Source organism: Thunnus albacares, chromosome 2 (genome assembly GCF_914725855.1).
Source record: "Thunnus albacares chromosome 2, fThuAlb1.1, whole genome shotgun sequence".
In the NCBI taxonomy this organism is placed as follows: Eukaryota; Metazoa; Chordata; class Actinopteri; order Scombriformes; family Scombridae; genus Thunnus; species Thunnus albacares.
Genome location: NC_058107.1, coordinates 9,732,328 through 9,758,366, shown reverse-complemented (window position 1 = coordinate 9,758,366; position 26,039 = coordinate 9,732,328). Strand labels below are relative to the sequence as shown.

Here is a 26,039-nt window from a genome sequence, read left to right as displayed (position 1 = left end):
TATTAATAATTCAGACATGTAATTACTGTTGATTTGTGCTGTCAAATCAGTATTTGTGAGTGTGTTTAATTGTCTCCAGAAAACTGTGATATCATCAACAGTTGGGGACAATGAACTGGGGATTCATTTTTGTAAACTGTAGAAGGTTTGTTTTACTTTGTAGGCGAAGTGAGCTATTACTGTGAATAAGTAATAAACAAAATTATGGTTAAACATAAAAATAAACATAAAAATGTTTTTTATATATATTAATTTCACTGCAGTTTTAAAAATCACTTACATTACACAATATACATTATTTGTGTCAGTAATCTATCAAGTGATCATGTTCCCTTTGACCCTCAAACTGTATCTTTATTTCTTTGTTCGTTTTTTATGTTTTGCATTTATAGAAAAAGTAAATAGAAAATGGTAATTGGCTGCATTTATATAGCACTTTTTTCCAAAGTGCTTTACTGTTTTTAACTGCTCATTCACGGATTCACACACACACAGTGATGCAGCAAGCTACCATGCAAGGTACTGGTTTGACCATCTGGAGCAATTTGGGGTTCAGTATCTTGACATGCGGACAGGAGGAGCCGGAGATTGAACCGCCAACCTTGTGATTAGTGGATGAACCACTTTACTTCCTGAGCCTGGATTATAAATTAAAGAAAAATAGAAATACAATACACTGATAAACCACCACCACAACAAATAAGATTGGGTGTGGGGGGGCACAATTACAGTGCTATTCTACATAATTAAACACATAATTAATGATTTATTATCTGTATTGATAATCATGGGGTCTACATGTCTACCTAACAAAGTTCCAAAATGATCTCAGATGCAGACTCAAAAAACAAACAAAAAAGTAAGAAAAGATGATACCCCTGTGGCGAGGGTGCCATAATGTTGGTTATATCTGATTTAACAGCACATGTGCCAAAAGGTTCCTCACTTGATCCCAAATAATTCACAGATCATAATTCACATCAATGGTCATATTTACTACTCTCTGCATACCACGAAGATTTAAGTAACCTGTTATCTATTGACAAATAACGTGTCTTACAAATACTCTAGTTCAACAAAATCATTCTCCTGTATTCTATTATATTAGAAGTGTATATTCATAATTGCTGATATTGAATTAAACACCTCTATCCAGAAGGACTTGACAGCAGGGCAAGTCAGTCTGGAGGGAGTAATATAAACTCTGTGTAAGATTTTGAAGTATTTAACTCTGAATCTTACTGACTCAGATATTGCCAAAGAGTCCCTCTATATTCTCTTCCACTCTGCAGACCTGAGTGAAACTCCTAAGTCTTGTTCCCACTGGGACTGAGTCTGAATGCTGAAATTGGAAGAGACCCTGAACTGTCGCTGATACTGATACTGATACTGTAGTTGAATTTGCAGACTGTTACACCCCTACTGTGTACATGATTTACGTGGTGTTTGTGCATATTGTCTTCATTATTTGTACATAATTTTACTGGTGTGTGCATGCCTGTAGCCAAACACAGTAACATTTTCTGGATATGAACAGATAATGAGATACAAATAGATACAAATGACAACCAAATTGGAGCACTGTGGACGCTGAGTGGATGGTGAGTGGTGAGCCTGCAGTCTGCCTCACTGTGTGTAGCACCAAGACTTCTCTCTATCAATGGAGCTTCAGATGTTGCCAGCATTTTATATTTGGCTGATTATAGTCAACTGCATTTTTTTTTCCATTTTTGATTGACTATAATATGATGGACTGCGACTGTTGCACAACACACACTTGTTGGATGCACAGTAACTTCATTCAGTTAGAAATGCTTTCAATCATAATATCATGTCTTTATTTAATGTAGTAATACAGTGAATGATTACAAAATATTCCTGATAATACTGTTTGATATACATGATCAGGGAGATAGGTGCCTGTAAGCCTGTACAGTAGGGCAATGGTGCAGTCCAAAAGTTCAATTTAATCTCAATATAAATACACCTGTTGTGGAGTTGTACAAAGCAGGGTTAGGTTATAAAAAAAATATTGCTAGCTTTGAATATCTCACGTAGCACCATTAAATTCATCATTAGAAAATGGAAAGAATATGGCACAACAGCAAATCTACCAAGAATAGGCCATCTACCTAAACTGATGGACAGGGCAAGGAGAGCATTAATCAGAGAAGCAACCAACAGGCCAACAGTAACTCTGGAGGAACTGGAAAGATCCACGGCTCAGGTGGGAGAATCTGTCCAAAGGACAACTATTAGTCGTGCACTCCACAAATCTGGTCTTTATGGAAGAGTGGCGAGAAGAGAGCTGTTGCTGAAAGAAAGCCATAAGAAATCCCGTTTGAAGTTTGCAACAAGCCATGTTAGAGACACAGCAAACATGTAGAAGAAGGTACTCTGGTCAGATGAGACCAAAATTTAACTTTTTGGCCCTAGAACAAAACGCTATGTGTGGCAGAAACCCAACACTGCACATCACCCTGAGTACACCATCCCCACAATGAAACACGGTGGTGGCAGCGTCATGCTGTGGGGATGCTTTTCATCAACAGGTACTGGGAAACTGCTCAGGATTGAGGGCAAGATGGATGGAGCCAAATACGGGGCAATTCTTGAAGAAAACCTCTTTCAGTCTGCAAGAGACTTGAGACTGATGCAGAGGTTTACCTTCCAACAGGACAATGACCCAAAGCAAACAGCCTGAGCTACACCAGAATGGTTTAAGGCAAAAAATGTTAATGTCTTGGAATGGGCCAGTCAAGACCCAGACCTCAATCCAATTGAGAATCTGTGGTGAGACCTGAAAATTGCTGTTCACAGACAGTCTTCATCCAATTTGACTGAGCTTGAGCTATTTTGCCAAGAAGAAAGGGCAAAAATTGCAGTCTGTAGATGTGCAAAGCTGGTAGAGACATACCCCAAAAGACTTGCCGCTGCTGTCTTAACTATTTTTGTGTCACAAGAAAAAGTATTTTGCATCTTCAAAGCACGATGCATGTCATGTTAATCAAATGGTAAAAAGCCCAATAAAATCAATTGGAATTCCAAGTTGTAACACTGCAAAATGTGGGAAAGTCCAAGGGTGTGAATACTTGTGCACAGCACTGTAGTGCAAGGATGACTGTCACTGATAATTTTGTTTATTTATCACTTAACATATTTGATAATTTTTCAGGTTTTGTGACACCACTTCCTGTGAGTTTGTGAACAGTTACATTCAGAATAGTCATTGTCTTTGAATATGTGTGCAACATGAGAGGACAATGGAAAAAGAAGGTGGCTTTGACTTTCATGCTAGTTTCTCTGTCAGGGGCTGAGAGGAATTTGATAACATGGTCAAGAACAGGAGAGATCAGAGACTTCATGTGAAGTCTGAGGAGATCTGAGCCTCCTTTCATCAATAAAAAAGAAGGTGAAGCTGCCTCAAAAACATCCATAACCCAAAAAGGGTTATGGATGTCCAAGAAAGGGGTGAATAAGAAGCCACCAGTTGTGTATGTGGAGACTGAAGAGATCAGCCTCCTTTAAGAGGAGCAAAGAAGCAGAGTCTGCCTCCAAAACACCAGGTACTAACAGCTAACACCATGAAGTCAATTAGAAGAGGCCCGTGCTCCTGCTGGGTGTCCCTTGACTGAGGATGAGATGGAGATAGCTTGAGGAAATCATCATGAGTGGCAGAGAGGTGTGTGGTGGACCTGGACGATGTTCCGGTGCTTTGTAAGAAATGCTGTGGATGCAATACTTGAGGGCAGCAGCATTTCTCAAGAGTGCATGGACCTGTTGCTCCATGACTCGAACGGAGTGGGGACACTGCCCTGCTGTGTCTGAAAAGTCTGCAGAAAATCCTGTAGTATATCAAGATAGATATTTGACTGCACCTGGCATTGATCATCACCCCCTCGGGCAAGGGAGGCAACCAAATGGGAGAGCTGTTCAACCACATCAAGGCTTAATCCTCCTGGCAAACATCGTCGGCTTGCTGTGTCGCCCAAAGGACGTTGAAGCCAAATGGAAAAAAGCTGGGCTCAACTGGCAGGATGTCTATGCCAGACTATTGCTGGCATAGACCGACCGTCAGTCAGGCCTTCATCTGGACCAGACTAACATCTTTTTAATGAGTCCAGTAAGTTACAAAATGAACGAGAAGAGGGTATAAAGATTTTGTTGCAAACATATATTAATATTTTGGGAAAATAAGATAAATGCATTGATCCCACACAGGGCAATTGTTTCAGTAGCAAAGAGAAGAACAAGACCAAAAGCATACAGCAAAAGTAGCCTGTTGAGTGTACTAATGAAGCATGAATAATAAAAATAAAAATATAGAGTGCCACACAACTTATAGTAACTATAATATTCCAAAATATTCATTTTGATACAAAATAATAGTGTTATGTCATGCAAAAGTCCATTTCATTCACAAAAAGCTTCTGTCATGAAAATGCAGTGGCATGACTGACCACGTCATAAATGTACATTATGTGTGTAAATCTTTGCATTTCGAAATGCAAGATTTCGGCATACATAAAGTATGATCCATTCATCAGCTTTGAATTTAAATTCAAATTTTTAACTGGCTACACAAAATGCATCACTAATTGTCTGTTTTTGCTGTGGGATTTACAAAGGAAATAGTTCCTTACATTGAAATGTGTAACAAAGCTGTCATTTGTTCCAGACGTAACAAACACATATGCTTTTCTTTTTTTCCAGCATTAACTTCTCTGATACAATTGTGTATGCACTTGAGCTACTAAATATATATTTAAGGGCACTAAATGTTGTTGTTATTGTTTTTTATTGTTTTCATGAAACTCAGCATGTGACACTCTATGGAGTCCACCTCTACTCACACACCCAAACTGCCCCTCCTCCATCAGCTGATAACGGTAAATAATGTCAACGCTGAGCTTGGCAGGAAGTGCATCTTGCTTCTAGCTGGAACATGAGGATAAGAAACAGTTTTATACAGAGCCACGGGGACATCAAACTCATCTTTTGACGGTAAAGTAACACGTTTCAGACATGAAGTTACATAGCTATAACACTACAGACATTTGTGATTGTTGTGAACTTCCTGATTTCTCTTGGCTACACGGTATAGTTAGCTGCTAATGTTAGCAAACACGCTAGCTTACTATTATGAACGAAGTTGTGTTATCACGTTAGCTGTGATGATATCACGGTGCATTTGTATTATGACACATTTTGTCACACTGATAGTTGACGATTGAAATAACTTAACGATTTCCCAGTGTGTCACACAACAAATCTTGGCTCGATAACTAAGTTAGTAAGCTCAGGAAAGCCAAAGCTTAGCTAGGTCTCGTTAGCAGAACTTGTCCCGTTAGCATCCAAACCAAACTTGATGAGAAACTCTTTGACATGAGTGCAGCCTTGCTCATTTGGCAAGTTGCTTGTTGTTCTTACGCTTTTCATGACCTTTAACGAATCATAAAAGTTTACTGGTGAATTCGGCATACATAAAGTATGATTCATTCAACAGCTTTGAATTTAAATTCAAACTCTTAACTGGCTACACAAAATGCCTCAGTTATTATGTGCTTTTGATGAAAAGAACTGTGGGACTTAAAAGGAAAATGTTCCTGGCACAAGCTGGTATTTTGGACAAGTACAGACATGAAGAATAGATTCATGGATTGATTTTAAAAAGAGATTATAGCTTGTTTATAAAGGTGTGTCTGCTGAAACCCAAGTGTCTGTAAATATTATGTTTTGGAACCCAAGTTGGCATCTGACAGAACCTATCTAGCTGACAACAATGAACAGATAGATAGTTTGACACAAAACCAACTTTACTGACCATATAAAATGTCTCAGCAGGATTTAGACAGATCAGCGTACACCAGAACGTTTGCTGTTTATAATTTCACTTTCTCTTTGCAACCATGTGCCGTATACAAAGCAATGACATAAAAAAGTCAATGTAAACTCATTCTCTCATTTTTAAATATTTTTTTTTATAGAAAAAACATAGGGAGATGGACAGTCACAGAAGAAGCCGACCATGGGGAAAGCTAGTTAAAGTGGACTCCAGTGAAAGTGAAGTGCTGCTTTTCAACAGGGAGTGCACAGTTGGCCGAAAAAAAGGTAGGTTAGATTCTGTATGTTATGGAGTGAACAACATAAATAAATCTGATTTTTAAAAAACTCAGCTCATGTTTTTATTCTGCTTTTAAAAAAAACTCTAAATATGTTGATACCTATCAACAAAAGACAATCCCATCTCTAACGCAGACATTGCTGTCTGGAGCCTTTAAAACCTCCCCCTTGAAAACACAAAGCCTTCTTTAGCGCACCAAACTTAGACAGCCTCTTGTGATGATAACAAAAGGCGTCCATTGAGAACATGTGTGCAGAATATTAAGTAGGTATTTTTTTGTATGGGTTTTGCTTAAGAAAAGGTTAGGCCTATATTTCCCTATGTGCCTGCTTTGTTGTCAAGGGCTTGTGGGGGTTTACTTTATTACAATGCAAAATGAGTAGCCTTAATTGGTTAGCTCATGTCTGGGCAATAAAAAGTTTAAAGACATCACGGCAAAAGACAGTTTCAGGTGTTCAAGGTAGCTTAAACTTTCCAGTGTATACATTTGTAGATGTTGAGCCATATCAGCCAGAATTGCTGAGACTTTGTTTTGATCCGAAAAAAACTAAGAAACAAACATAAAATAATTACCCTTTAACATACCCTATACCACTGAAAAAGTAAATGAATATGTCATATCAATAATCTGCATTATGTTAATTTTGTGTTTTTCATGACATTTTTTTATTTTTCCTGCCAGGATGTGATCTGGCCTTTCCAGCCAACAAACTAGTCTCAGGGGAGCACTGCAAGATTGTCCAAGATGAAAGCTCAGGGGTTGTTAGGCTTGAAGACATGAGGTATGATAAATATTCAACCATCAATGAATTCTAACAGCAGTACAAACTGTTGCATTTTCAGATGGACTGAGCTGAATAATATGTGTTTTCTGGGGTATGAATGAATGAAACAATGTTTTAAAAAATTCAAATTTGAAAGAAAAGCTATGCTTGTATTTTTAGAGCTGTTCAAATATGCTTGTATTTGATTTGTCCTTTCATAAAACCTTTTACATTGTACGGTGATGCATCATATTGTACATTTGTTTGTTTGAAGCACTAATGGCACAGTGATCAACATGTCCAAAGTGGTTAAAAAGCAAACTCACATACTGCAGAACGGCGATGTCATCTACTTTGTATACAGGAAAAGTGAGCCAGAGCAAAGTGAGTTGTTAATTTTGCTAGTCAGTATTTAACTTTCCCATGACAATAATATGTTTTTATCAGTTTATAAGAAGCAAAGACAGACAATATGTTCTCTTGTTGCCCTGCAGACATCGCCTATGTTTACCACTCAATCAAAGCGGAGCAAGCTATTTCACAAACTAGTTATGGTAAGTAGTCAGTTAAAGGATACGTTCACAACTTTTCAAGTCTGATCTGAAAACAACAGTCAGGTGTCCATAAGAACAGTGAAAGAGGTTTTCCTCGCTGTAATCCATTCTCGTTCATACTGACTATTAAAAGATCCCCTTCAAATGCACTTTCAGTGTAATTGATAGGAGCCAAAAATCTAGTCATTTTGTGATGAAAATGCATTTAAAAGTTGATGTGAAGCTTATATGAGGCCTCAGCAGTGTGAGTTAGTCATATCAAGTGGATATCTGCCACATTTACAGTCTTTGGCACTAAAAAGACTGTAACCTTGAAAGATATCTACTTGATTTGACTCATTTGGACGCTGAAGATTGATATTAGCTTTAGATAAACTTTTAAATACATTTTTGCGCAGATGGAGGACTGTGGATTTTGTCCTCCATCACTTACATTGTAAGTGCATTATGAAGGGATCTTCTAATGGTCAGTATGAACAAGAAGAATGATTACAGTAAGAAAAACCTACTTCAATGTTCATTTGAGCACCACATTTAAGACTTGAAAAATTGTGAACCCGTCCTTTAATTCACCATAACTCTTGTGCCAAATTTTTATTACGCAAACATTTTTATTACACAGCTATAGCATGCCTCACTAGTAACCTCCCACCCTGTATCTGAACATCAGACGTGGAGAGGTCAGCCATCAGTCCCGCTCCTGTTCCATCTTCAGAGATGTCACTCTCTGTGGAGCCTGTCATGCTCACAAAGGCTCCTTGGGATATAACTCAAGAGGAACCTCAGCCCTCCACATCAACTTCCCACCTCTGTATTCGGAGCCCTACCACACCTGATCCTCTAGCAGCTAGAGCCTGTCCTGCCTCTGGTAAGTTCTCAGCTAACACACTGCTGATGTGGGGTGATCCATTTTTTTTGCATTTTCCCTTGGCTTTTCCTCTGGAATTTTAACAGTGTGTCACTTTGTTATTCCTTGAACTTGTCAGGTTTTATTTATTTCTGTAGATGAATTTTTCATGTTTTTATGTACTTTTGGGAAGAGGGTTCTCAAAAGTGAGCAGGGGTGTCTGTAAAATTGTGGTCTTCTAATATTTCCTATAATTATTTCCCATTGTGTTTTCTGGTCCTGTGACAAGATAGAATGTTGAACTGTTGTAGAAGAAAAGATATGTTTTCTTCCATGGTGTCTATACGCTTGTTTCAGTGTTGCAGAGAATATGAGGTGACTTAAATGAAGAAAGAAATCTTTTAGCAGCAAGATGATAATGATTCTAAAAAGTCCTTTTGATTTAACTTGATAATACATTGTTTATCATAGATGGATTGTTTGGTATTTGTCAGTGGTTGACAGTATGAACTCATTTGTAAAGCACTGGTAACCACAGTGAAGGCTAAGTTGTCTTTTGATTGTACATCAAAACAAACTGTTTTATTATACAGTATTAACATTTTTTGACCCTGTTATGTTGTTGCCTTTGTCAGGTCAAGCTAAAGATGCTGCCCCAACACAGGAAAAAGAGATGGAAAACCTGGAGCCAGAAAGCAAGAGGAGGAAAACTGGTTTGTTCACTTATTACTTCTGGGATGAATCCATTTTTTCTTGATTCCTCACATTAAATTTTATGCATTACAGGGCTTTACTCTGAGCTTTTGTTCTAACCCCAACACCCCCTATTCAACCTCAAGCCCAGACAAATGCCAAAAATAAGTGCACAGATTCAGCAAGAGATTTAGCTTCATCTCATCTAAGCCAATTGCTTTATGTCAGATCTCATCTCTTTTAGTCATAAATGTCTTGCTCAGCTTCTCGCCAACATGACTAGGCTGTGTTCGTGACCTCTCTAAATTTTTCCTCCTATGACTTTGGATAAGATAACCATACCAAATGTTTCAAAAAGAGCAAAGATAGCTGCAGGTTTCACATGAGGTTCATTTTTGTTCACAGATAAAGATTATGATTTGAGCTTGCCACACACATCCAGTACAGAGGTGGCGGGGCCAACTAAGGGAAGTCTTGGGAGTCTTTTGACTAAACCACCAGTAGAAGGGACTAAAACTGATAAGATGGAGGAATCTCTGACTTGTATTATCTGCCAGGACCTACTGCATGACTGTGTCAGGTAAGACTCAAAGGCTCTGCCATCCCTCAGGTATCCAAGGTTACAAGGAAGCCCTGCTTTGTGGTCTTGTTAGGTGCTTTGCATGACTACTGAAGGTCAGTGGTGTGTGAGTAATTTTTTTTCCCTTTAGCTTGCAGCCCTGTATGCACACCTTCTGTGCTGCCTGCTACTCAGGCTGGATGGAGCGCTCTTCTCTTTGTCCTACCTGCCGCTGCCCTGTGGAGAGGATCCGTAAGAACCACATCCTCAACAACCTGGTGGAGGCCTACCTCATTCAGCACCCAGGTTTGCACAGATAATGATCATTCTAATAGCACCTTTTTAATCATGACATATTGGCACTAAATGGATGGAAATAATAGCCTTACATATCTATTTTTATATGCAAGCTCTACAGGATTTATAGCCCAAAAAATCTTGATCTATTTTATGTCGATGCTGACATTGTGTGTGTGTGTGTGTGTGTGTGTGTGTGTGTGTGTGTGTGTGTGTGTGTGTGTGTTCGTGTTCCTGTTCCACAGAAAAGTGTCGCAGTGAAGAGGACCTGAAGAGCATGGACAGCCGTAACAAGATCACTCAGGACATGTTGCAGCCAAAAGTTGAGCGCTCCTTCTCTGATGAGGAGGGCAGTTCAGATTACCTCTTTGAGCTCTCTGACAATGACAGCGACTCCTCAGACATCAGGTAAAACGTTTGGTTGTTTGTAGAAAACATACAGTACAAAATAAATATTTCTAATGATCTGATGCATACACGATATTTACCATTTACCAAGATCCGAAATGAGAATATTAGTAAAAACATGAGATAAAATTATTGTAAATAAAAGAGATCATGCAAAAATAACAATGTAAACCATAAATGTCATGATGCCAACAGTGTTGGAAACCTTCTTTTTGCTTTTTTAGTGAATAAGTTCTCCATGTGATTCGTCGTTGTGTTTTTCTGTCTCCAGTCAGCCTCTGGTGATGTGCAGACAGTGTCCAGGCTACAGGAAGGAGGTCAGTCAGGTGCTGTTTGCTACAGGGTCAAACTATTGGGTCCCTGGTCTGCCAGTCCCACCGCCTATACCTCCTCCACCCAAACCAGCAACTGAGGAAGGGTCCTCAAAGCCCACAGGGGAGCAGCCCTCAACGTCCTCGGATATCCCTTCAGGTGATTATTAGAGGAGCTAAGCTAGGAAGACTAGCAAAGTGCAGGATACATTTTTCTGTTTTGATCTTCATCCCAGTAAACAGCTATAAATGGAAAATACAGTCCACTTAAGCACTCTTATGAAGATCCTCCTGCCTGTCTTTCATATCATATGTCTTAGCTTCAGTCTAAAACCTTTCTCTTCTCCCTTCCTGTCTGCAGCTCCTCAGGACTACTGCTGCCCCCCTCAGGGCTGTCATCTCATCTGTACCTGCTGCCTCCAGCCGATGCCAGACAGACGGGCAGAGTTAAATAGCCCGCAGGTTATTGCTCAACAATGTGAGTGGTTACTGAACTTGTTGGTCCAGCTGCAGCAGTGTAATGAACGCTGACTGAATGTGGTCGACTTAAATTCTACTGTTAGGAGAAGAAAACTACGTACAACCCGTGAAACATGAACGGAATTGATGTAGGAAACCAAAATTTATAGATAATACAAGTCAGTCAGTGCAGGTGCAACTTAAATTGTGCAAGGCTATTCAGTATATAGACATATTTAATATACATACTTTGAGGTGTGCAATACATATACAGTCATCTGATAGTGATAGTACAATTTAGCCAGCAGTTCACATGTGTGGATTTATTGTTCCATTATCCATCCCACATGTATGATGTGCTGTGTGTTGGCAGGTGTGCTGTGCCAGCGACCCTTCTGTCATATGTACTGGGGCTGCCAGAGGATTGGCTGTCAAGGCTGCCTGGCTCGATTCAGTGGTATGTATCCGTTTCAGCAAAACAGCCTCAGGGGGTTCTCTGCTGTTAGACTTATTTCTGTGTAATAGGCTGCGACCAGTATGGGATTTTTTGGCTGTAACTAATATACTGTGCCTTTTTAATTGATGAGGCTGAATCTAGAATAGTGTCCTAATGCAATACCTGTAACGTTGATCATAGCCATTCTCAAATTTAAAAGCACTCAGTTTCCAGCAGGATTGTATTCTCAGCAGGTTGGTGTGGAAGGTCATCAAAATACCTGCAAAATAAATTTAGGTTGCAGGCTTTCCTTTCACAACCAGCACAGAATAGATTCCACATCATGTATACATTATTAAACGAGAATCATACTTCAACTTTCAGGTATACTTTTGTATTAATGATACACGGTTAGTATGAGATGAAAGCTCCGTATACAGTTCAGCAGTATTGCAGAGGTGACTGAATGACTTTGGTTTGTGAGGAACCTTTGCTTCTGCAGCTGATCTAAAATTAAACCCACTGAGTTTTTGTAGCTCTGTGCCATAAAAATACAGCTCAGGAATTCAAACATGCAACACTTTAAAATCCTCTCTTGTGATTAAGATACTCGGAAATTTATTTCTGCTTATTTGAGCGTTGGAAGTGTGCTGAAGGTTTTGGGGGAGGAGTCCCCCTTTTTTTTTTTTTTACAGAACTCAATCTGACAGACAAGTGTATGGATGGTGTGCTGAACAACAATAACTATGAGTCAGAGATCCTCCAGGTAAGATGGACTTTGTCAAATATTCTAACTGTCTAACTGTCTAATTGTCGACATTTTTGGTCTTCAGTTATTTATTTTTATATAAAAATGCATCACATGTTTTGGTCAGCAGTGTAGGGCATGCTATTTACTCAGGATGCACTGGTCTGATCGGATATCAGCAAAGATACTGACCTTATGAAGCATATTGGATATCAGCCATGGAGTGACCTATCCACATTTAATGCAGTTTCTTTGTAAATGCAGTTATACTATTCAATGTTTCCACTATCAGTTACATTCATTCAATCACAGCAAGCTGAAAAAAATCCACAGTTGCTCAGCTGCCCCTGACCTCATGTTACCTTACATAGAAATAATTCCAGTGAGTCCCTTGCAGCAACATCAACAGATTTTTCAATTTTGGAAAAAGAGAGCACTCGTATTGGTACTTAGTAACAGCAGATACCCTGAGTTGAGGGATTAGAGTTTTAGCATTTGCTACTCTATAATAAGTTTACATTCCAGATTGCAAAAAGTCAGCTGTACCAATAAAGTTCCTGTCCACAAGTAATAAACTTCACTTACAACTCATGTTAAGAATTAATATTGAATATATGCTGAATTAATGCTTGAAATACATGTCTGCACCTACTGACTGTGTTTCCATCCTTTCACCAGAACTACCTGTCCTCCAGAGGGAAGTCATGGAGAGATCTGCTCCAGGAGACTGTGCAAGGCTTACAGCAGGGAAACTACTATCTGACAGGTGAGCCTTTAAATCACAACCCAAGGAACTTTAAAGTATCTCCAGCCTAGTGCCTCACAGCAATGTAGCATGTACAATGTGGCTGACCTAAGGTCATACTGTTATCTGAAAAGAATAAGTGATAATACTGTTTCGTTCTTGACCCCGTCTCTGTCAGATTGTCGTATCTCTGCAAACACCATCCTGTGCTTCTGCTGCGGCTTGCGAACATTCAAGGAGCTGGCCTACAAGTACAGACAGAACATCCCCCCATCTGAGCTGCCAGGTCAGACACACCATAGTGTTTTTTTTCTGGAAAGGATTAACATTACAGGGGGAGGTGGGGAATAAAATATTCTCTGTGCTCCTCAGTCATTTAACTCATCTCTCTGGACTTCATTTAACCATCGCAAAATTACGTAATGTGGTCTGTAATAGACATGGACATTCAACAGGACTGGCTAAATGAGAATACTTGTACCCACCTACCTGTAGTTGACATTACAACAACTTACTTGATGATATTACATGGCTTTATTGTTTTTTCCATTGTGGTATTAGTTTCTAAAAAGGCCTATATATGGATTTTTCAGATTAGCAAAAATATTTTAGACTTCTTTCATTTCCTCACTAACTTCCAATGTCACACTGAGCTGATGAAATGCAGTAGGAGGAAAAGCAGCTCTTCCTGTTGAAAGAAATCACAGATACACTTTATAATACAAGGACGTTGCTCCAGACAGGACTTAAATTACAGGAGGCCCAGCAAGTTTGGAGAAAGACGGTATTGAATTGCAGCTGCAATTATTACTGTGGTGAGTGTGAAAAATGACCCACATACTCGCTCTGGGTTGGATTAAAACGAATGACCAGTGCAGGTAATGTTAACATCACTCAACCTCCCCCAGAGCAATAAATCCAGTGCAAATGGGGCTTAAGACTTTTTTCGGACTGTTATAGCCAAATGTTTATGTCATACACATGAATTAACTTCATTTATTGTTCTCTCCTCAGTTGCTGTAACTTCTCGTCCTGACTGTTACTGGGGACGCAACTGTCGTACGCAGGTTAAGGCACACCATGCAGTGTAAGTCTTTTTACATAGGAAACACCACAAGAACTCATATACTTGGTTTCACATAGCTTGTCTGTCTCCCAGTAGTTATGTGGCAGAACTGCTTTTTGTAGTGGCGACAATGACATCGGGGGTCTGTTCCAGAAAGCAGGTTTAAGACACTTTGAGTTTGCGGTTACAGAACAGCTGATCAGTCAGTTCAATCAACTCTTTAGGATGTTCACTCTGACTTAACTGTGTGCGTGGTGAATGAAAAAAGCTATCATGAATGGAGTAGCAACACTGTGATTCACTATGGCAACAGGTAAATAAAAGGCAGATCCTCCATTTTAATCTAGTGGAGGTAGAAACATTAATGTGTGTGTATGTGGAGTGTGGAAAGAGAGTTAAGTTAGAGATAAGAGATTAAACAGATAAGACATATTTTACGTAGAGGAGACATATGACATCAGGTCCAGTAATAATGAGTTTGCTGATTTGCAGTTGAAAAGATGTGGAGGTTCAAATTGATGTCTTATGTTTAGACGTCTGTTTGGATCTTGGCTCAACAGCATTGGGTGACTTTGTTTCAACTTTTTCAACAACTGTAGAAAATTAAAACATTGTGTCTGCCAGCTGCTTCAGGCTCTGCAGCAGGGAGGAGACAGAGAGAAACTCAGGGTTTGTTGAAGTAAACCTGCCAGCGAGCAGGTCAGCTTCACACACTCAGTTACCGTGGTAACTGACCCTGACTTTAGGTTACCTCTCGGAAAAGCCTGAGTTTCCCTCGTCTCAGGGTTAAGAAACCCAGAGTTTTCACTAAACCTGCTCTCTGGAATACACCTCACATCAACTCGTGTCCTCTCTGCAACTCTGAAATTGCATCCTTGTTTATTTGTGGTTAAACATTAGTGTTACTTTCAAATTTCAGTGTAATGCTTCTTGCTGTACCACTTGTCCACCACTTAATCAGTAACTGCAGATTGTAATTTAAAAAATGCTGCTTAACGATGAACAGTTGAAACCCACCTTGAGCAATTGTCCATTATGCGTTATGCAGAGGGCACCACCCATAGCATTTATCAAAAGCAAATTATTCATTTAAAATGTAATTTATATAATATATGAAATTCTAAATGTATAATATATATTAAATTTAATCACATTGACATATTTTTAGGATTTGCATTATTGTAAAATAGTTGCTACAGCTACAGTTTTTTGGGTTTTTTTAAACTTTTTTTTTAACTTGTTCAACAAATGTAGTTAGTTATACTATTTTGGACTGTTGAGCATTCAGAGTAACTTTGTTGACAAGTCACTTATATCAGTATCATATTTTTGTTAATCACCAATATAGTGTTTGTGCTGTGGTGCTACTGAACCATCAGGTTGTTGAGTCATAAATGTGAATGGTTCTGGCAGACACATGAGACGCTGTGTGGCAGCTTTCTGCATGCTGTTCATTAATTTAACCACTAGATGGAGTCCTTGTATAAACGTAGGATCTTAACAAGGTGCCTCATTTGGTCTCATCTCTTTGATTTTGTGCTTTTACCTGCAACATTCATGTGATTTCTTTTTATTTTCATTCCAGGAAATTCAACCACATATGTGAGCAGACACGTTTCAAGAGCTGAGGGAGCAGGCGTCTCGTTTCTCCACCTAACTATCAAATGTGTCAAATGAGCATCATGTGTATGGGAGAGACACAATCTTGCTGGGTTTTGTTTTGTCCATTGTAGGTAACTGTCTCACAGGTGCTCTGCCTGTTATGCAATAATCAAATGCAAAAAATACAATCAGTATCCACTGACAGTAGTGTCTTACCTGACACAGGGCTGCGTGAAATAATGCTATGCACATTAACATTAAAATTTAAGTTAAATAAAGGTTCAGGTTGCTCTTTACAGCTGGGTTTGCAATTAACACCAGCCACCATTTAAATTGGGATAAATGTTGTCTGTGGCTCCTGTATCTGTCAAGTCTACCAGTTAACCGCCGACTGTAAAACAAAACCGATCGCTCAGATGAAGAGCAAATGAGGCAATCTCTATGGATTAAGGCCATTTATCATGCTCACACATATGGATAAGCATGATTTACATTATTTCCTCCTCCAGCCTTGTTCATGGAGGTTCACAAGACTTGATGTATATTTACTTTGTACTTTAACTGTCTTATTTAAGAATCCAGGGCTTCCTACAACACACATATTCATATTTGTCAGAAGTTTGAGAGGAATGCTGACGAAAACAACAGTTGCATATCGCTTGAGTATAGAAACTGTACAGTACAGAGTATTATAGCAATAGTAATACTCTTTAGCACAATTTGGGGCCAAAACACAAACTGCTTCCAAGATCCAAACGGTTAATAACCGGTTGAACAATCGTAATATGTGTAAATTTCTCACCTCCTGAGTACATTTTTTCTTTTCCTGTTTTGCCACGGCATTACTGTGTTCCCAGGCAAAGGGCAAGAAGCCACATCAAAGCCCTGCATACATACGATTTATAATCCCATGTGATATTTGTATAGGATTTTATGTCTGTGGGAAGGGGATCAATGTGTTGTAATGCTGTCAGAGGGCACAGGGGCCTCTGTTGTATGCTTTGCTCTGGATAATCATCTCCAAGGTGATTAAAATAGTGTAGAAGGGATGCTTTCTCAGACCCTTGTAGTGAGGGTTATGCTGTGATGAAATTTTATTCCATGTAAAGAGGAAAAACTAGACTGCACTCCAAAAAACAGCATTGGTTAAACATGCTGAGGCTGCTTGTAGTGGCATCAGCTAGAGTTTTCATATACAGCGTTGTGCAGGATACACTTGCAGAACCAACAATTTAGGGAATTGTGCCAATACAAAACACAACTGTATGTTCTGTTGTGATTGTGTTCCAATTATATGTTATAATGGAGTTAACCTTTTAAAAAATGTATTAGAGGTTGTTTTAGAAAGTAGATTGTTTTTCTGTTAAAGTTTTGGAGATATTATCAGTTGTTGGATTTTGTTAGATTAAAAGTGAAGTTAAACAGACTTTCTCTGGTTCCTCAGGTACACAAAGCTGCTGTTTTGTTTGTTTAATTGCAGGTTAACCATGTTGAGTGGTTAGAAAACTGTTGTGTACATGTAAAAGCTGTCACTGAACAGGCATGTCAAACCTGATGACCTCTGTTTTATCTTTATGACCATCATCACCCAAGTGTCAATAAGTCACGCCTCCCCATCATGCGAGAAAATGCAGAGCTAGTATTGATGTCTATTCATTTTTGACAAATCAGCCTTCAGTTTTTTTGATTTATTCAGCCAGGTTAGAACATCCAGACACAAGTTTCAAGAGGCCTTATATATTGAATTACAGGAATGAAGTACTAGTTTCGATGTTGTTTTTTCTTTTTTTAAAATTTTGTGGAATCACTAGTGTGTAGAAAATGCTGGTGGGTGTGAAGAATAGCGGGAAGAAGTTAAAAACAAGTCTTAGCTGACATCCAGTAAATTTTATATGATTTTATGTCTTATTTTTCAAAGTTTATCTTGTTCTTCATTTGATTTAGCAGAATATGTACTGGAGATGTCTAAAATGTTTGCTAGATGTGTTAATATTGAGCAACTATGAGGATATTTGCACATAACTTGTCTCACACATATGGAACAGCTTCCTTATTGTTAAGTCTACAAGGTTATATACTTGAGCTCATAATATCTGATTTGTAAATGTATGAAGAGTTTTATTCCTAAATCAGTTATCCATCATCAGAAAGAAAAAAGTATGTATCCTTGATAATGTAAGTGCGTAATTTTAGAGAATTTGGTGTGTTTTGGATCTATAGTGTTAGTAACATTAGCCATAGTGAATATGGATACACTATGAGTAGTGTTTTGGAATGTAGCTCTTCATATTTTGTTTTTAGTGTTGGGGGCAATGTTTATGATCCATTCTGGGATGGGGTTGTAAATGGGCACTTTCCAGGCCTCTGCGTGAGCTCCTGAGTTAATTTGTGGTAGCTAGGTGGTTTAGAGTTTTCTTTTTTTTTTTTCACCCTCTCAGTCATGGTGGGTCCACACTGGCATTCCTTAGCGGCTCAGGCCCTCAGCACAAGCCCAGTCGATCCCCCGACAGAGGGGCTGGGCAGGAATTGGTATTAAAGAGGCTTTGGAGGAGTGCTTTGCATTCTCCCTGTGGTGGGGTGTGTGGGGTGTTGTATACTAAGACAAATATTTACTCACTTTATGTGCAAAAGTCTGGACCAAGCTGCTCAGCAGTATGGAAGAGGCAGGTTTTATTCTACCTCATCACAGCTCCCAGGAACCTGGGAGACAGGACGGGCATCGGAATCACATTCACATCAGCTGGGCATATGTCTCTCAACATGGGGGATGGAAGTCCTTAGTGGTGCCTGTAAACTGTGTATGCAATGCACTATTTGAACAGTTAGTCTAGACTATAATCGACTTCTAGTTAAATCACCATAGAGTAGCACTAGGCACATGCAAAAATTGATTTTTGGCAAATATGTTTAAGAGTTTGACAAATGCCCTGTATGTTGTATTAGCAATGAAAAAACTGTATTTGAAATGATTTGTCTGTGTATCTTAACAAATTAAAAGACTGATAGCTGTCTGTAGAAATGGACTTGCTTTTCTTACCCAACTTCACGAGGAGTCTGCAGAATCTGTAGTGTCACCTTTTGCCAAGTAGTGTTCAAGTAAATACACTAAAGCCCTGTTTTTCTTCATTTTTTGTATATTTATTAGAGTTGAAATGAAAAAGAATAATTGGACAGGAAATCAATCAACTATTTTAGTAATCGATTGCTTGTCTTCTTTCTTTAAGTAAAAGTGCCAAAAATTCACTGGTTTAGGCTTTTTCTTGGTTTTCTTGGTTGTCTATGACACAAAATGTATTTATCTGAACAAAACAAACAATCCTATATTGTAAGGGATATTTTTCTGATGTTTTATACCATAAGATCGTTTGAGAAAATGATCAGCAAATGAATCGCTAATGAAAACAATCGTTATATGATTGATTTCAATTGCTTCCTTTGCATCTATATTTCCAGCTTTGCTAAAGACAAACTGACTGAAGGCAGGATTCAACACAAAAGATCTGCACAAGCTTCTATTAGCATGTTTGAGGTTCCTGCTGATTAACATTTTGTTAGATGAAGGACACGACATGTGAATGACAGTCTTTATTAAAACTTTACATTAATTCATTTCAACCCATTTTAAATACTATTGTGATTGCTAATTCTTTATGCTATTTTTTTTTTCTAATAGTGTACATTAGTATATGCTTTTACATTACTTTGATTTCCCTTTTATAATCCAGTATCAGCTGTAGAAGTACACATGTATATACTGTTGCAACACTGATATTAATGTATGATCTATGCTCTGCAGAACACTTTTGGGTAATAAGTCTTAGCCTGCGCTAAAAAAATAGCCACATGAAGACCAATATTAAAGAAAAAGCAGAACATTGGCACAGGGCAGCACAAAATCCACAATGAATGAGCTATTGAAAGCAAAGTGCAATGGTTGGAGTATTATAACTCACTGAAAAGCATCAAACTGGCTAATAAATCTGGTTAAGAAGTGTTCCTAAGAGTTGGGGTTTATGGAGTACTCATTCAAAAAATACTTTTTTGTTCATGGTTGCAATCAGTCATCATTTTTAAACACATGATACCACAGCAGTCAGTGCCTTGGCATTGTAAGCAGCATATTATTCCATCTTTGTCCAAACACAACTTAATCGAAAACAGAGAACAGCCAGAGTTAGAAGAATATATTTTCCAGCAGGAAGCTACAAAATATGTAGTAATAATTTTGCAAAAGTTGATTTCAGAAATTAAAGAAGGTTATATATTAAAGAAAGTGACACTAACAGAGTTCAGAAATGCTTAACTGGCCCACCAGAGTCCTTGCTCTTTTCAACATCTTCAGGCCCCGTCCGGTCACATCTGGTTGGTCACACTGCAGAGCACTGTTGACTGACTGAGAGAAAGCTGGCTGTCATTGACTGTGTTTGACTCGGTTGTGGTGGTGGGCGAGTTGGAAGGGAGTGGACCAACCCCTCCTATCACCTGGCTTCCCCATGGCCTCCACTCTGGTCTGGCCCTCTGGCTCTGGGGGCTAAGGCTGGTGGTTGCTATGGCAGGCCTCTTTCCCTCATATGTCCCTCTAACCAGTCCATTCAGCACAGCGGAGGCAGAGGTCTGGTCCAGGTGCTCAGCTGAGACCAGAGGCTGCCGGTCCTCCTCCTCAGAGATGGCAAACACAGGCACACTGATGTGATCACCCTCGCCAGGGAAATCCCGCCTCTTTCCAGCCTGGCCACTCTCCATTTGACACTGGGTGGAGGAAGAGGAGCCAGAAGTAGGCTCTGATGGGGAGCCCTGGGTAAGAGAAACCCCGGAGGCCTTTGCTGGGTCTGCCGTACCGGAGAGCAGGCCAAAGCAAGGCCCTGTGAAGCGTGAGCGCCGCAGGTTGCTGGTGGAGTTGAGACGCCGCTGCCTCTGGGCAGGCTGCGCAAGTGGGTAAGAGGCATTGCTGATGGATGAGTCAGAGATGGTGCTGTTGTCTGCCTTGGCCTCCAGGTGAACATCTGAGAAGACTCTCCTGCTGTCTTCTCCTCTGCAGTCAGCTACAAGACTGGATGGAGCCTGGAATGATATAGGACAGTTTGTCCTCAGCGGCAGACCTTTTTTACATCAGATATTTTGACTTGTCACAGTAAGAAAAGCACAGGTTTAACTAATAACACTGACAGTGGCTCTGTCCCAGGAAGCCATGCCTGCAAGTCAGCATGCACAATACCAGGACTTTGTAACGTGAACCGTTCAAAAGAATGCAGCCAATATTAATGTCATACATTACGACTGTGCTTTTCATACTCTGACAAGTCAGAATGTCTGCTGCAAAAAAGGCTCTTGTGGCATAAAGGTGCCAACCATTCTGCATCTCCAATAAAACACATTAATATTATTGCTTGAATGTAAGAAGAGGAAACAAGGATCATTTAATAATTTAATGATAAAATGTATAGCCAAGATGCTGACGATTTAGGAAACAGGTCTTGAATGACTTTTGCAGTCACTGTAAATCCTCCTTTAAGCAATGGAAAAAATGACAAAGGAACAGAATAATCTGTTAATTCAAATGAAATTTCGACTGTTTCATGAATTTTCATTAAGGAACAATTCAACCTAGCTATAAAAAACATATTTATTACTTTTCCCAAGTGGTAGCCATGCAGATAGTTTTGGTTTTATTTATCCAGGGCATGAGATATCCATCTCTGAGATTTCTGCCACATCCTCAATATAATGGAAGTGAATTAAATTTCTTTTGTGCTGCTCAATGCATTACAAAATTGCATTTAAAGAAAATCAACAGTAAACTATCTTCCAGAGACAATGTCCTAGTTACTCTGGATAATGTTGACAACTTGTTTTATCTGCATAGTTAAATACCATAAGACATAAGTGAGAAAATGTGTTTTTATGTAATTTGGGCAAACTAACCCATTAAGTCAAATAACAATACATATCAAGGCAATGCTTGAGACATGATCATTTATGTTGGAAGCATGAAATTATCTCAATAAACTGCTTCTTTGTTCACTCAGTAGATGTCACCCTGACACACTCCTCATCAACCTCACATGCCATAAATGGTCCTGGATGTGAAAACACAGCAAAGGTTCTATACTGACGCTGTCCACCAGCTTGGTGAAGGGACTGGTGGAGTTCCAGCTGCACCACTTCTTATGCAGCTGCGGCAGTGGAGGGAGGAAGTCCTGGAAGGTGCGTACGCTCCATGCTCTTGGTCTGGCACAGCTGCTGCTGCCATCCTTGGCGGACCTGACGCCAGTAGGTGAAGTTGTAGAGTCTGATGAGGGCCAGTCACCTGCAGGACTGGGACCAGTGTCACTGTGCCGCAGAAACCTCTCCCGCTGCTAAGAAACACAGAATGCCTAAATGTAAAGACTGAAATGAGTAGCCTGGGCCTGTCTGCAGAGGGCAACAATAGAGGGTTTTCAGGTGAGCATAGCATGTCCACTGGCAACATTATTGGAGGTCTTTTGCTGCCTCAGTAGATTGTATTAAGACATAGTTGAGCTGAACAGCTGAGCTGTTGCTGCTTGAAAAATTATAATTTTATCATTCCTGTAAATGATCCCCAACTGCTCAGTGTCCAGAAGTGAAGACTGTGTGATATCTATGTGTGATATGAGAATATGTTGATGAATACCAAGCAAAAAGATGCTGAAAAAAATACGTGTGTGTGGCAGACACTTTCCCTTGTAGAACAAGGCTTTAAAAGCAAGAGTGGCCTAGAGAGGATAAACAAACTAATTAGGAAGAAGACGACCACAAAACATAAATAGCTCACATATCAGAGGTGGCATTATATTCAAGCACTCAACTGCAGCTACAATGGTCAATGAACTGCACTGTGCAAGGGGCTTGTTATTGAATCAGGCACGCATCTTTGGTATTGAGCATTGATGGAAAGACTGGGCTCAGATAGCAACAACAGCACTGGATTATCTCCTTTTAAACCTTAAAGGGGTGGATAATACTATCAGACAACAAGGAGGAGGTATCAGTTCTGTATACAGTAAGACAAGTAGTGACCTTTGGCTAACACATTTAATTGACATCAGTCAAAATCGGCACACAGGTAGAGGCATCCCTTCATCCAAACTGCCCTCAATTCATTAATCCCACCCAACATATTCTTTAGGGAATTTAGGGCCTGACTAGCTGCCACTTTGCTGGTTGCACCTGCTCCGTTTCCTCCACACACCTTAATTTCTGCCCACAGACTGTGTTGTGTACTACATTAATGGATTAACAAGAAGGAACTGTACTGATTAGCTTGGCCCGCTCAGCCACACAGCCAGCCAGCTGAGCGTGTGTGGCTCACGTACCAAACTCATTCATTATTTATTAAGTATATTAAAGCTGTCAAGTGAACAGGAAGGGCTTTGGAACCGTTTCAGTCACATTTGTGGAGTTGCGTGTATGCACAACTCTTGCCATCAAATGACCAATTGGGGACACGACACCATTCTGAGCCCCGTATAAGTCATCTTTGCTTGAGCAACTAGGAGAGGCTAATTGTGATTGACAGGTTAGATGTGCGCAGGCCACGTTATCCTTCCTGATCAGTCAGCTGCTGTTAATCAGGGGCGGGTGGAGGTTTTAGGGGTTGCACCCATCAGAGAGAGATCGAGCCAATAATCCTTCCCACAGAGTCACTAACAGCTAGCTTTGTCTAGACAAGAATTAGCTCGGGGTTTAAATAAAATGTTCTTTTGGTCACTAAAGCCCCACGAACACAATGACTACTTTTAGGTGACAAATCAGCCACACAACAAAGTCGCGTAAAAAACCTCGGTTCAAGAAGAGGGGTTTGAGGACCTCCATGGGTGCCTGAGGTTTAACGCAGACTTGGCCCTGATCTCATCACCCCACCTACAGCAAGAAAGGTTTTACAGTATTTGCAGTACTTTGCAACAAAATGTTATCAAATGGGGTTCATGGCTTAATGCACAACTACATATTTGGGGGTGTGTGGCATGAAAGTACCACGCTAACCTGGAAGTTCACTTGGAAACAACATTGGCAAGATGATTTGGTGTTTTTCAGTCACCATTGCCACTGCTAGTCCATGCAGCATTTCTCAAACATTATTTACATGGGCGTCTGCATCGAGGACACACACAGGCAGACCACACAGTGTGTGCCAAAGCGTGCATGACACACACAAACACACACACACACACAATTGGAGCTGGGAATCTGGCTCTGTAGATAATACTCCATTAGCCTAGGCTGCAGAAAAGCTTGCCAGTCCTTCAAAAAAGCTGCCAGAGCTGTTTTATGCCAACTCTTATTCCAAGAGAATAGAAAAGAGAGCAGAGAAAAAAATGCCTGGTCGAACCGTCTGCTTCATCCTCACCGCTCCTCCCATCTTTTAATTATCCTCATTTCCCATGTATGCCATTGTAGTTTTCATAGGTTTAGACTGTACCACGCGTACGCCAATAAAATGGTGTTGGTCTTATTAGGAACACTGGGTCAATTCAAAGCAATGAATGTCCTGTCACCTCTGTTGGTTCAGGGGTCATTTCCCCAGAGTGAGGGGATCACCCACTGAGAGTTTGGACGTGAGATTAAACACTTCACTGTATAGCATCAAGGCTACATTTTAAGACAGAACATTTTTCCACATTTACCAAGACAAGGGAGGGAAAGAAGATCTGTGCACCTGCACAACTTTACAAGTAAGGAATATTCATTTTTAAAGTCTCCCTCCGCTCAAAAATGTGTTTGGCTTATTGCTTATTAACTTCACTTGGATGTTTGACCTTCACTGTGAAGAGTGTGACACTAGAAGGCTGTTTTCATCTACTGAGTGGGGAAAGTCTCTGTGTTCACCTCGGTAATGCACGTACATGATTTTGTGACATCACAACTAGTTTCGAAGCCAGTCGTGGTCCAGAATGTGGCTCATGCAAGTGTGATGTAGAGACCTGAAGCCTCCACTGAACATACACTGAGAATGGACTTTACAGCAGATTTGTGATAGTAGAGTATTTAAAGTATGTGAAGAAGTACAGTATGTGAAGTATTTTGTATATGTCTTAAAATATGTCTGGACGGGATTTTTATTCATTATAACAAATGAGATTTTCACAGCTCCTGAATGTTTAGCAAATAATGATTATTTTCATTATCAATTAATCTGCCAATCATTTTCTTGATTAATTGATTATCATCTTTTGGTCTACAAAATGGAAAAACTGTGAAAAATGCCCATCACAGTTTTAATAAGCCCATGGTGAAAAACAACAACAGCTAGAATTAAAAAATGTTTGGTATTTTTTGCCTGAAAAAAAGAAAGAAAAAAAGACTGTTTGAGCTCTACAGCACAGACAACTGTATTAAACTGGGTCTCACCGTGTGAGGGGAGAAGGGCAGCCTGTTTGGGCTGGGGGCGGACGATACAATGAACACCTCATCTGCACCGAGGTCCAGTTCAGTCAAACCGCTGGAGGACAGGTCCACCTCTGCATCCTGGGAAATGTCACCACCAGCACTGACTGAGGAAATGGAGAAAGAAATATTTAGGATTACAATATATGGAGGAGGTTTTTTGATTTTTGATCATTGCTCATACAGTTTCAGTGTGGCATTGGTGAAGCAGTATTTGCACAGTGTTGCTCTAGTGACAATATGTGTACCGTCAAACTTTGTACATTCTTATAGTTTTTACCATTGAAATTGAAATTTAATTTATTTAATCAAAATACATTTAATTTATTCAAATGCTCAACCTGGTTTTCATGCTGCCCGGTCCTTTAAGTAAGTACTAGTAAATGTCTCTTTGCACTGTAGAGCTTTATAATGTTGAACTGCAACTTAAATGGTTCAGTGAAACAACATGTGGAGCACGCTAATCTCAACTCCTTCACCGTTTTTAAGCTCTGTGTTTTGGTGTAAACTCCTGCCACCATGACTGGAGCACACAGTGAGGGGGACTATACTCCCCTGTTGTTCAAACTACTCCCAGGCTGCTTTGTGGGTTAAATGCCACAACCCACAAATCTCTCAGCCTGGGTTCAGTCCCACTGAGAGAGCAAGAGAAGCCTTTGGATTGTTCCAGGATCAAGCCTGTGTGCTGCTTCAAAACTAATGCAATTTTCCTTTCCATTGAAATCTTTACAGAACAACCCAGACTCCTCATGCACAGTTTGTTTTTCATTTAAAAGTTTAACTTGCAACATATTTATAGTGATTCAACCTATAGCCAGTTTATGAAAGCGCTTATATTTGCTGCTTCAACACCAGGTGTTGGTTGAAGTCTTTCCTAAAGAAATTCCTTTCAGGAAAGGGAACTTCCAGATACAGCAGCAGCAATTTGCTTGGACTAAAAAGAAGAGGAACTGAGTTGTTAGCATGAACAGTGATAACCACCAAAGACAAACATATAAAGAAGGGCCACCACCTAGAGATA

General features: G+C 39.7%; 2 protein-coding genes across 4 annotated transcripts in view; one reads left to right on the top strand and one right to left on the bottom strand.

Moving 5' to 3' along the window:
- The first annotated feature begins 4,853 nt into the window (after positions 1-4,853).
- Positions 4,854-15,909, top strand: chfr (checkpoint with forkhead and ring finger domains, E3 ubiquitin protein ligase). The gene is made up of 18 exons (XM_044365094.1): positions 4,854-5,004; positions 5,988-6,111; positions 6,807-6,906; positions 7,163-7,272; positions 7,383-7,442; positions 8,113-8,310; positions 8,925-9,002; positions 9,388-9,562; positions 9,693-9,847; positions 10,084-10,246; positions 10,518-10,717; positions 10,919-11,035; positions 11,390-11,473; positions 12,148-12,218; positions 12,879-12,966; positions 13,124-13,231; positions 13,960-14,032; positions 15,597-15,909. The coding sequence occupies exons 2-18, from the start codon at positions 6,003-6,005 to the stop codon at positions 15,637-15,639; spliced, it is 1,932 nt and encodes a 643-aa protein (XP_044221029.1). The 5' UTR covers positions 4,854-5,004; positions 5,988-6,002; the 3' UTR covers positions 15,640-15,909.
- Positions 15,910-16,442: 533 nt separating this feature from the next.
- si:dkey-112e17.1 overlaps positions 16,443-26,039 on the bottom strand; it is a 28,115-nt gene continuing 18,518 nt past the window's right edge. For 2 of the 3 annotated variants that reach the window (XM_044365080.1, XM_044365062.1), the window contains exons 5-7: positions 24,983-25,125; positions 21,727-21,969; positions 16,443-20,674 (exon numbers count right to left, since the gene is read on the bottom strand). In XM_044365080.1, coding sequence (XP_044221015.1) covers positions 19,967-20,674; positions 21,727-21,969; positions 24,983-25,125 — 1,094 coding nt within the window. In that variant the 3' untranslated portion in view covers positions 16,443-19,966. The remainder of the gene's footprint in view (positions 20,675-21,726; positions 21,970-24,982; positions 25,126-26,039) is intronic. The other variant, XM_044365071.1, reaches the window with a different exon arrangement.

Bases quoted from the DNA above. Each gene is read 5' to 3' on its own strand.
- chfr (XM_044365094.1), top strand. From the start codon at position 6,003: ATGGACAGTCACAGAAGAAGCCGACCATGGGGAAAGCTAGTTAAAGTG. The intron at 12,967-13,123 runs GTGAGCCTTTAA...CGTCTCTGTCAG, and splicing joins GGGAAACTACTATCTGACAG to ATTGTCGTATCTCTGCAAAC. The intron at 13,232-13,959 runs GTCAGACACACC...TTCTCTCCTCAG, and splicing joins CCCCCCATCTGAGCTGCCAG to TTGCTGTAACTTCTCGTCCT.